The sequence below is a fragment of the Scardinius erythrophthalmus genome (assembly GCF_964197995.2).
Source record: "Scardinius erythrophthalmus genome assembly, chromosome: 21".
Lineage (NCBI taxonomy): Eukaryota > Metazoa > Chordata > Actinopteri > Cypriniformes > Leuciscidae > Scardinius > Scardinius erythrophthalmus.
The window spans coordinates 5,419,586-5,432,433 of record NC_138241.1 but is presented as its reverse complement, the minus strand read 5'-3'; the positions used below and the strand labels follow the sequence as shown (position 1 = coordinate 5,432,433).

General features: G+C 39.5%; 1 protein-coding gene across 1 annotated transcript; it reads right to left on the bottom strand.

The window, feature by feature from the left end:
• Positions 1 to 3,225: 3,225 nt before the first annotated feature.
• On the bottom strand, positions 3,226 to 7,734 carry prph2b (peripherin 2b (retinal degeneration, slow)). Its single transcript, XM_081350568.1, has 3 exons — positions 6,808 to 7,734; positions 5,660 to 5,906; positions 3,226 to 4,451 (listed from the first exon to the last, which is right to left on the bottom strand). Exons 1-3 carry the CDS (start codon positions 7,386 to 7,388, stop codon positions 4,251 to 4,253), a joined length of 1,029 nt encoding a protein of 342 aa, XP_081206694.1. The 5' UTR covers positions 7,389 to 7,734; the 3' UTR covers positions 3,226 to 4,250.
• Positions 7,735 to 12,848: the final 5,114 nt, after the last annotated feature.

Here is a 12,848-nt window from a genome sequence, read left to right as displayed (position 1 = left end):
TTTCCCTGTGTCAGCTGTGTTGTCGATGCCTCGAGAGAAAAGAAAGTGCAGAGCACAAAAGCATCAAAGTGACTGAAGGATTGCCGTAAAGCAGTATCTCTGGTCGTACATGTGTATGACGTCATTGACACTTTAAAAGACTTTTTAAAGCAAATAAGTGACTCAAAAAAAAACACCCAGCAATGTGTAATTTATTTGCATCTCCTTTCGAATACAACATTCAAATTACTAGACAAAAAATTATATCCTGAGAAAAGTGGATTTTTATTGGTATAGCGCCATAGACCTCCATTAATTCTGCACTCGTCCTGTGAGCGCCCTCATATGGAATCAGAGAGGAACTGAAAATTACCATCACCATTAAAAACCTACCGACGACAAAAATGATAATTTGAAGCATATTTTATCTTTTATTCACAGCGAAAATAGCCTTGTAATATCTAGATAACACAGTGAATGTTTATATTAAGGGAATGGGACGCTAAATATCATTTTGGCTTTAATATGTTTTTCCCAGAAAATAGGCAAGAATAAACCTTGCGTCCTCCATGATTCCCGATCTTTCCGACAACAAAGTACTTGTGTGACGAGCTGGTAATCACGACTTAAAGTGGTAAGTAAGTAGGACATTTCCGATAGCACAAGAACTTCCCTGACTACACAACGTGAACGAAAATAAAACGCAATTAAGCAGCAGCCAAAGGTAAATTTCATGTATGCAGCTCTAAAGCCTAAAACCTTAACTTTCCCAATTATAACATTTCTTTTCTGCCTACTTGTAATGACAATTGCGTTTGTGTGTTATGGCCGGAGCTTCACCTGAGAAGGTAAGCTGCTCCAGAAAGCTGATTAACGGCTTTTATCCAGCCTTCACCGTTTATGGACTTCAGGCCCGGAGAAAATACCAGATGACAGATATTCTGTTTAGCGCATACCTGTATGCAAAGTTAGAATTGTAACCCTTCTTAATCTCCATTTTACTTAGCTTAATATGAAATTGTTATTAACTTAATTGGTATTAAATTAATATGAACTTTAATACTTTTTTAATGACAATTAAGCCCATAACTTCTGGATGGATAGATTGATTTGCATGGAGTATTTGTATCTCAGTAAAAAAAAAGTCCAAGTGCAAAAACAGGTAGGCCATTTTAAATAAAATGGGTAAGACTTTATTTTAAGGTCCAATTCTCACTATTAACTAGTTGCTTATAAGCATGCGTATTACTGGTATATTTTCTAGATGTCATTTAGTACTTATAAAGCACATATTAATGCCTTTTTCTGCATGACCTTATTCTACATCCCTGAATCCTACCGATGCCTAAATTTATCAACTACCTTACTAACTATTAACAAGCAGTAATTAGGCATTTATTGAGGCAAACGAAATTATGCCTTTTGATTTGGATATTGATTATGGCGCGTTCTTGATATGTTTTGTGACATTCACCAATATATCTATTCTAGAGCAGTGTTAATTGAAAGTTGTTTCATTGTGGACCACATCAACAGTGAAAGTAAAGCAGCTAAGAGGTGAAGAGATACATTTTCAAGTTAATTTATGCCGTTTTGGTGCTTTTGTCAATTATAATTACTTTTTAGCCTCTGAACTGACTACAGGTCTATTGTTTAGTAAAATTTTGGCATACATTTTTTAAATAACATATGTAAAGGGGTAATTGAAAAGCAGTCTCAGTAGTGTGACGTACAATACTTAATCAGAAACCATTTTAAAACAATGTTTTTAAACCGTACACTTTCCTTTAAAGGGATACTTCACCTCTGGGAAGATGAATGTGTATTTAAAATAGGTCATTTAAGTAGAAGAAATGTGAAGAAATTTTTGAATTTGGAGCTTTCTAGACTGAGAAAAGCCAGAAAATGTATTTTTGGCTTATGTGGATGAAAGACAACAACTCCCAGAATGCACTTGCTTCGCTGCCTTAGGAGGCCACGCCGACCGGTAAGAGTGCGCAGTTGAAAACAACAAAGCTAGCCTACGTGATGAGTTTGCGAGGGATTTAGAGATCGTTCAAAATGTCCGGGATTCGGCTTTTGCGTTCTACAGTCGCCATTCATCATGTTTACTGTGGCGAGCAGGACGAGGCTGACGGCCGCGGGAGAACGGCGCGAGGCCGGTGGCGTGATTACTGAGACGCGCCGGGTCTCGCATCTCTCACGGAGGAGCGGGAATTTTCTTAGCAATGGTAAAACGCACATCAACCGATCACTTGTTTAGCGTTCATGTAAACACTACATTCAAATTCACCAATCGGAATGAATTCAGTTAGATTGAAACAAAAGGTGCATGTGCATGTAAACAATGAATGGCGACCGCAGAACGCAAAAACCGAATCCCGGACATTTTGAACGATCTCGACGGCCGGACAAGTCCAGGAAAAGGAGGATGGTACTTACTCAACTTTCTCCTACTATTCAGCTTTCTCCACAGAACAAGAGCCTGCTAGCTTAGCTTCCAAAGAAAGACGGCTGATATTGTGTACATTCTGTGAGTGAGATCCCACCCTCTATGGGTTGAACACATACGGAACAACGCCATCTACTGGCTGTAGTTTTTAGCCTCTGGCCAGAAAATCCTCCGATGACGCAAAATGACGATTTTTGCATCATCGGAGGATTTTTTCCAGACAAAAAATACATAAATCTCTCGTCTCAGGGGGATATGAGGGTGGAAAGCATGGTAATTCGAAAATACTACAGGTTTTCTACTAATACAAAGCTTAATGCTAAATCCTGAAGTATCCCTTTAAACATATTTATATTTTAATCTAAAAAATTCCCATCCATGTTTTTTGCTTAAAGGTATTCTGAGGATGGGTGTTCAGCTGTTCTGAGCAGGACAAAAGTCCCATTTAGAGAATTCCCTTCATCCAATCAGGTAAAGCTGTGTCCCGCTGGGATTCAACCGTCCAAACATCTCTTACCTGTGACCAGCTCTACAGCCACTTACCTCACCCCACATTCACCCTTCATATTTAAGTCTTTAAGTATTTTAAAGCCTAAAGTTAAACAGAAGCAAAGAGTCACATGGTGGAGGTTGAGGAGATTCCCCCCTTCCATATGTGAAGCGCTTTGCGGACCCAGAAAAGCGCTATATAAATGTAATGAATTATTATTATCTGTTCAGAGGTAGGTGTGCATTAGGAACAAGCTGTAGTATATACTGCATTTTGCAAAAAAAAAAAATACCACAGAATAATGCTGAGTCTCATTAAATATATTTATCTCACAAACGGAGTTACCTACATGATCCACAAAAACTGACATTACTGCAAAGTCAAATGTACAGAAAGGTATATGTGAAAATGAAAAATTCACAGAAATTATATGAAAAAGAATACAACTGATTGGGTTGTCTGACTTAAATCACACACAATCGACTAGAATCTTTTACATTTGTTACTCTTGACAACTTCTGTAACTGTCCCATAGCTGTATGCTCAGCAGAGCTCTGAAATGGTGCAAGTTGAGGCAGAAAGCCTGTTTTCACATCTCTTCAACTAGTGAGGCAGATATTTAACCCGAGAACTACACACATTAATGGCGAACGTGAGTTTCCCCATTGTTACAGAGTTCTCTCCAGTAGATCACCATCAACATGCTTTTGAAGATTGTCAGACAACCTAAGGCCTGTTAAAGGCAGCGTTGTGTAAACAGCAAGGTGTGCCACTGTTTCCATCCCTTTAAATCCTGAGAGGTGACGGAATGCTTTTTCCTCAGCTGCCGGATAAAAGCTGCCATGTGACCCCTTCAAGAGAGGTCATTTCTGATTTCATAGCACACAATGGCTTTAGGATGAAAAATATATTATAGGTTGAAATATATGCTATCGCATGTGTGAGGCTGTCGGGTTAAACATCCGCTCAACCATTAAATAAACTGGAAATATAAGGGTCAAACTTGATACTTCTACAAACGAACGTGGACAGTGAGGCTTGTTTGGTTGGAATATGAGAAATGGTCAGATGATAATATCAGGACATTTACAGATATATTTAAAATATAAAATAAACTTGTTCATTTATATTTCGTTTGTATTTACAGTGTAGTGTGTACATTCACATTTCAGTTGGAATCTCGTCAAATTGCAGGTGTATTGATCCTATCTGTATGCATATACACCTATATTTTTAAGAGAGAACATTTTAATCAACCTTTCATGCATTCCTTCTCCCAAAAGTGGGAGTGGCTACGGACATGATGCGACATGGGCGTGGCTCTCAGCTTTATGTCGGAGCTGCTTCTGCCTCTTCCTCCTGTACCTGGTTGCCTTTACACAGGGACGTGATCTTCGTCATGATGCTAGAAAGTGTCTCCTTTACACTATGTTCCAGCAGCCATCCCTCGCTTTCGCTCTCAGGATTCTCTGGGTCTGCCAGGGTTTCTAGTGAAGTAGTCAGGTACTGCAAACCGACAGTCACCACAGCCTGCGACAAAATTTCAGGTTAATGAATCTCTAGAAAGTTTCACACATGCTCAAAGCAGTATCATTGTTGTGTGCTTCTGATGTTTTTATCCTTGAGCTCTACTTTTCCAGGAAATATTCAGTTTGGCACCAAGATTCTAGGACAGCAGTTCAAGCTAAGGTTAACCCTCTTGAACTAATTATTTTTGTACATTTGGTGTCACGTCACATTACGCAATCACGAAAGGCCCCGATGTACTTCAAGCAAAATTGAAGAATGAACTGGTGTGTAGTCATTTAGCACAAATCAGACCAAAACGAAGTTCGTTTGGAGTTTTCGGGAGTTCGAAACAGCTTGCCAAAGCAAACATTTCGGAAAAGTTGGCTCAGACTGGTAAAGACCTTCATACTACCAGTGGTCCTTGGCGATTATGTAAATCAACACTTTTTTCCCCATGTTTAATACTTTAAAGCTGCTTGATTTAAAGCAATCTATTGTATGAAGTGCTATAAATAAAAGTGATGTGACTTGACTTGGAGAGCTGATTTTCAGAGCTTGTGCAAACATGTCTACATCACTATGATCAGATGCTTTCTTAACTGCCGTTTTCTCATTGCTGTTATTTTTGTTGTGTGTTTATTTTGTTATTGAGAGGAAAGCACACAGCACATATTTACATATTCATCTAAATGCTGCTCCCAGCAGTGTGTGCGAGGTCGGGATGTCCGCTAACAGTATACCATCATGTATTTCGAATTTCTTTTAACCACTAGGCGAAGAACTTGCGTACTTGTAGCATAGCGGATCCTTAACAGTTCATATTGAAGGTTTGCTGTTCCCATCTACTCAATTGTGTATGCATTACTGTATAGTTTAATATATTTTGTAGTAGTAACTAGTAATGTAGACAAGTTCTGTAAGAGGAAAAGTTTAATATGTGAAGATGCCAAATTCACGTTATTTGTCAACTTCCCACGTGTTAAATGTTTATCAGTTATACCATGTCATGTCATCAACACAAAGTGTTAATTAAATCAATTAAGCAGTTAATTAATCTGATTCTTTCAGACCTATTTATATTACTCTTTACGCACCAACTGACCTTATAATCTCTCTTTAGAATCTAGCAAAACACTCTTTACCCACCAAGAGTGTAATCTAGAGACTAAGTCAAAGGTCACGAGTTAGCTGTGTTCAACTTAAGATTCCAGTTCCTCTCCCATACCCACCTCCAAAATAATGAACAGCAGCACAAAAGCACCAATACTGTTCATCGTGCCTCCATAGTAGGACACCAGGGCTTCACGGCAACCTCTGGTCCAGATGTTTAGGTCCTCAGTGTGGTGGTCATAGCTGTAGTGAGCGGAGTTGTTGGTCAGGTGATGTTGGATGCAGGGGCGAGGGGAGCCAGGGTTGCAGCAGCTGAAAGGAACGCTTTCCATCAAGTATTTGCCTTCCACGTTGCTCTGGATACGGCTAAGAAATTCCAAAAAAAAGATTGAGAACTCTCTGGCATATTCTTGGGTGTGGCATTTAATATTTCAGGAGTGACAGGCTTAGAAACAAAGTTGTATCTTTACATTAACTTTGAGATTACTGGACAAAGATTAGAACTCCAATCTGATGATAAAAACAAGAACACTTTTTAAATTAGATTTGTGAACCTCCTTGGGATAATTTATCACCTAAACGGTGATAGCCCCTTTGGAGGCCAACATTGGGGGCAAACTCCATGGGAGGTAATAGATTGTACACTGTTATTATTGGTGTGGAGAGTAAGCTTTAAAGGACTTTGGAATAGGATCATGACAGATTATCTAATCCATGGATCCGTTTGCCCCCTTTACCCATTTCCTTTTTATAAAACCCACCAGCCAATTATCTACTTTGGAATCTCTCAAAACAAACCCTTAAATTTGATTCCTCTTGCATTCAGCATTACAGTTTTCAGGGGTTCTGCTTTGAGAGGTCTCCGTTAGAACTTTTGTGTTATCTTTTATCTTGGTTATTGTATACATTATTGCACAATAGAGCGCCTTCTGGGTTGCGCTTCTTGAAGAGGAGAATAATATATACATCAGCTGATCTCTATCCGCTTAGCTGCCTTAAACAAGATACAACTTCCCCAAATCCCACTGAACATAAGACTTGATAACTTTATCCTAATACTTGGACATATATGTTTAATGCCTGTACCTTTTGAATTTACCTACATCTATAGTAACTGTTAACATTTTTTCATCATTGAAAAAAAGTTACATCACAAGAAGTTGCATAAAAATCATCCAGAATCTCTTCCACTTAGATCCCTCGCCATCTCTTATATACGTTTCTACTGATACTTATTGCTTTTTAGGAAAAAAAGATCAGTACTCACTCTTTAACATCGTCATTGCTGAAGTCCAGGTAGCGATTGCTAATCCACTGGATCTCGAACCAATCCTTGTAGTTGTTGTTTCCGCAGCAACGGAACTCAATCTGGGTCATATCCAGTGTTCTCTTCATGAAGCATCGTCCTGGCGTGTCTGTGTCTTTGTAGTACTTCATTCCATTCTTCAGGCCTTCGGCCAGGGCGAAGTGCAGAGAGATCTGCATCAAGAAACACAGCAAAGCCGTGACAAAGAGGGCGATGCAGAAAACCACACATCCACACATGTAGATCTTCAATAGATGTTTCCACTTGGTGAACTTGACTGTGTCAAGGGAGTCATGGCACACTTTGCCCCCAAAAGCGTTGACACCACAGGCCACAAGTCCCACCAGAATGAGCAGGTTGGGCACGAAATGACTCTCATTGTTATCCATAATCTCGCTTCTCTTGCGCAGCTCGATCTTGAAGAAGATCCCCATGCTGAAGATGAGGATTCCAGCCATGACAGAGAGCCAGTACAGGAGCCACAGTCCTTGGGCAAGCTTGACCCGTTTGGCCAAGTCAAATTTCATAGGCATCAAAGCCATTTTGTTTTTGGTGTCTAATGAGTCACAATGATATATTCACAGGGATTCTTCTTCAGTATGATTGCCTGTTACTGTACGATTTGATGTGTTTTCTTTTCCTTGTTGAAATTCTTGAAGACCTTAAACTGTAGTCCAGAAGCTTAGTTTAGTAATCCGTCATCAAGTATGGCTGCAGAATGTACTGTAGCAAGGATTCCCCCTTTCATACCCATTCTGATCATCCACAATTTAAGAGAGTCCATAATGTTGACAACCAGAGGCCTCTTCCTCTGGAATTTCTCATAAATCCACCCAAATGGACCAGCTGGTGTGCTACGTGGCTTTTGCTGATGGTTCCCTTCCCTGCAAAAGGGGGTTGCCGGCTGACGAGCTGTATGATTGTAGAATCCAGTTCCTCTACGTCATCCTAAAGCCCACTAATCAGCACTGATCCCATTTGCAGATGAGCCGAGGACTAATCCTTTATCTTACTCTGTAATTGGTTAGTTACTTTAGCATCAGTTTCCTTTTTTACCTGCTGGTATTACTGGGCTGTGGGATATCTTTGGATAGTCTTCAGACCAAAGCATTCTTGTCTGATAGGCCTTTTGTTTGTACCTTATGTGGCAACTCAGACCACTGATTTGTTAGGATAATACGCTCAAATGTACCGCTGGGTGGTTTGTATTTTCCAGCTCCTGTGTCAATAACAAATATATTTACTTATTCAAGTGACCTCTTGTTAAAAAAATATTTCCCAGGGTACATTATATATCACATTAATAGTGCAAAGGAAAACAAAAACAACATTACAAAAAGTTAATATATCGCTGAGTCTTCATCATAGTTGTGAAATGTTCAAACTTTGTAGAGTGAAGCACCGGTAGTTCAAACATTTTCTTAATATTTAATATTATAATATCTTAATATTAAGAATTGAAAAGACTTTTTGGGGGCACATTTTTCTGTGCATGATACTGATACATGTTAAGTGTAACCTAACCAAATGTACAAATGTATTTAGCTCAGCAACTGGCTTCCATCTGTAAGCTGGAAGAACTGGTTGAGGAACAACCACTCCTTGAGAAGACAAAGGACCTTTCTGGAAATTAACATTTGAACTCACCCTTGAGCACTATCCAGACAAAAGTCTCACCTCAGAAACATCCTAATCTGCATTTCTTCCCCTCATCCCCCACTCATTCTCCCTCATGCTGAGATCACCAAAACTCACACAAGAATCTATATGGTTTAATGTGAATAATTATCATCGATGTTTAGTATCATTTGAAATGTCTCAGTGCGACTGGTACAAATGTCTCATTTCCAAATAAGTAAAACATAAGGTTTTTAAGAGTTTAGAGATAACATGCACACAAAGGAGGGTGTGAGGGTTACACCCTCCTGTTCTCAAAGGGTGGAAACACTGAATGCAAATTACCATTGTTGGCAAATGTTTCCATGTGAAAAGCTATATAATGAAATGCAACTGGAGGCTCTGGGCCTTTTGTAACTCAAAGTTGGCCCATGATGCTAAGAGTGACCAAAGCTCTTAGCATCATGTATTTTAATGTTAGGTTTGCATATTTTCTCTTTATTCTAGAGCATTCAGTGTTATTGAATTGATTATCTTTGAACTTATTATGAAATTGGCATGATACATTTGCCTGACATAATAAATTGTAAACATTTGGTTTTATTCTAACGGACTCTAACATTGTTTTCATTAAAGAGTTAAAATGAATAGTCACACATGCGCTCACATTTAATGAATAACGATAGAATACATATGAGAAAATGTATTGCATTTAATCAAAATTACTTAAGACAGTAACACACAGAGACCTTCCCCGCTGACGGATGCCTCCATTGGGTCACATCTATGATATAACGATAGACCCCAGACAGGCCAGGCAAACGTGACCGATGTGTTTATCCTATTGTCTAACTCCACAAGAAGTTGGACAGGTCTCTTAAGATTATTATCACCCAGACATGTAATTGAACAATCCTTGTCCCCTGGTCAATCATCCCATAGCAACTTCAAAGTTATGGACAGCTTTCCTTCAGAGGTGATTTTTACATGATGAAAGGAGATGAAGCCACGTTTTTAATGTCATTATCTAGTTGGCTAATTTTTGATCCTCAACAAATCATGGGGAGATCCAGTCATAAACCCTTCCAGACAGATTTTGCCCCTAAGTCAATCCAATGTACTTTGTCAAAGAGCAATTAGCTCATTTGACAGTTAACATGAAGAGCAAATCAACTTTCTGTGTTCGCTACTTAACCTATTTGCAGCAATCACAAGCTCTTATAATTAGTTGTGAACTTTAAGTCCTTTGCCACTTTGGTTAAGCCTAATCAAATACCTAAACATTCTGGCTCAGAGACAATGGGTGAAGATTAGGACCTTTGGTGGATTGACCCCAAGTCTTCTGTAGGGTCTCTTGCAAGAGCACTTGACCTGTCTTTGGACTAAGAGCTAATTGGTTGAGTTGTAGAGTTGCCTTGCAGTCATGTCTATATGACAGCCCAATGGGGCATCACCCCTGTAATTAGCGTGTGTGGGTCACATGTGACAAGATTACAGGGACTGATAGGATTTGAGTGACTTACTGTCAGATCCATTTAGAAGGACACATAGGCACTGGATGATTTGCACGCAATGCTTCTACCCCAGCAAACGAGAAGATTGAGAAGCTTGTTACATTGAGGCTCAAGTGTGCATATTTGTTGGTGTGAAGGGAACTCTTGGTTGGCCGTTGTTATTGTGGGGCATTCTGAGCTCAACATAGTATTCTGTGTTTCTTTTTGTGATGACCTCTTGTATGTTTTTTAAAATTGTACTGTGCTTTAATCTGTTCTCGATTCCAGACAGAGTAGGATATAGTTGTGATGACTGCAGCAGATGAGAACTACAGCTGTACTACTACACTACTACTTTGGCAAGCTGTGAGAATAGAGCACAACATCGACCACCCACTTTTTCAGTGGCCTTGGTTTTGGAAATATTTCTCCATTCATTGTTTTCATAGGGATTAAAGAAAAAAAGTTCAATAAAGACTTGAAAGCCTTGAACCAACCAGCTCCAAGATGGACATTACAAAATTTGACTTGTTTTGAATATTTAAAAAAAATGTGAATTTTGCAATTCTTTGTTGGAGTAGGCGGTCATGGCTGTGTTTTTATTTATTTATTTGCAATTTTCATATTAACATTGAATTGTTCTTGGTAGAGTTGTCAAAAATTACCGACTTCGGTAACAAATTTAAAAATGTGACGATACCAGCATTTCCCTTTACCATTTTGGGCGCCATTGAACGGATTCTTAAACACCTTTGATTGGCCATTGTGTTGACGCGCTCAACATATGTCTGTGATTGGCTACCATGATCAACAATGACATCTTTGACGCTCTTCACCGAGCGCTTACACAGAAACACGGGAGCGCTTCTTAGCAGGCGTCTATCAGCGGATCCCTAATATATCTGCTGATAGACGCTGCTTTCAAACGCTCCTGTGTGTATCTGTGTAAGTGCTCGATGAAGATATATTTTTGATGTGTTGATCATTGTAGCCAATCACAGACATATATGTTGAGTGTGTGAACACAATGGCCAATCAGAGGTGTTTAAGAATCCGTTCAACAGCGCTCAAAATGCTAGAGGGAAATGCTGGTACATTTACAAAAATGCTCACATTTTTTAAATTTCAGTACCAACTTGTTACCGAAGTCGGTACTTTTTGACAACTCTACCAAGAACAATTCAAAGTTACTATGGAAATTGCAACATTATTTCCCATGTTCTCTAGTTCTAGTAGATTATGTGTTGTGCAGTTATTCATTTGAAGTTGATTTCTTTCTTTTTTGAATGAAGTTAAAATTACAATGACTTGACTCGCAACAAAAAAAAATGTTCCATTAAATTCTACTGTTGCTTTATTAGGAGAGGACAACAATGTGATGATTTTGCTGGTAATATAAAATTAAGTACTTTTGTGAGTATTGTAATGATTGTATTTAGTCTTTTATTTGGCCAATAATTTTCCAAAAAGTTTTATGATGCTTAGTTTCATGAATCGCAAGTACGAGAGTATTGAGACCAACATTTTTGTTAACACTTTCTATGAAGATCATGCTCATAATGAATTATAGCCCCATTTATACTTATTTATAAGTATTACTATTCTTTAAATATATTTATAAAAACTCATTAAGACATGCATTTGCTTTTTCAACGTGCATGCTCATAATCCATTATACACTGATTTAAAATATAAAAATATATCAAATATAAAATATATCCAGAGATACTTGTTTGCTGTACCAATTAGTTATCAATTATGTTTTAAATGGCTAATGTTTGCTTAGGCTGATGTTTGCTGTTAAATTTGATAAAATGGACTCTCAGCTGTCTTCGCTGGCTGCAGAAAACAAATGATTATGGGATAAAGTGGATGAGCTGGATGCCTACAAGAGGCGATGGAATCTGAGGATTTCAGATATGCTGGAGGAAGATGGACATTTTTCTTCAGGTGTCACCAGGCTTAGCAGATGTTCTGAAGTCTTCGATTGATGTTGCGCACAGGCTTGGCCCTAAACTGGGAAATGCATGCCCTCGCAAGATAATTGTTCAATTTCTCTCTTGTGATCGTATCTGGGCTGATGCAAGAAGATCAGAAGTGCTCAAACAGAAGAAGATAAGGATCTTAGAGGACCTGACGCAGAGGACGAAGTAAGCCTGGAACAAGCTACGTCAAGACAACGCATCTCAACTCTTCAATTTATTCCTTTTTGATATTTTGATCCAATGGACAGTGACCTGTGAGAGTTCAGTTGAACTACAGAACTTAAAGTGAACTGAGTGAACACATAAAGAGACGTTTCACATAAGTGCTCTTCCTACTTGTCCCACCTGCTCTCCCTCCTTACCTGCCTCGTTTGCTTCTGATTTAATAAAGAAATTAAACCCTAACATGCATTTGAGTCCTCGCTCCGACCACCGTACCGTGACAGAACGATCCAGCCACAAAGATGGGTTAGCAGAGATGGGTATCTTCCTCTTCCCATCTCCCAGTTCTAGGGGCGCGGAGGATGAGGCTGCAAATATGTGGACTCAGCGGAGAAGAGGTTCACACCATCTGCCAGCCTTCACTGCCTGCAACCCCATATACCAGCGCATGTTCCAGGTCAGTGCACTTAGGTCCCTCCGTCAACAGGGGACTGACCTGAGGAAGTTTGCCCGGTAGTTCAGGAGTGTTGCTGAGGGGCTGGAATAAAACGACACGGCTCTCAAGGACTTATTTAATTTGGCCCTTGATGAACCCCTCAGCCTGGAGAGGATATTCGGCAAGGAACACCTTTCTCTGGAGGGGTTGGTGGATTTCTTAACTGAGCCCGCTGCAGGCCCGGAGGCCTTCCCAGAGCCCGCTGCAGGCCCGGAGGCCTTCCCTGAGCCCGCTGCCTGCCTGGAGGCC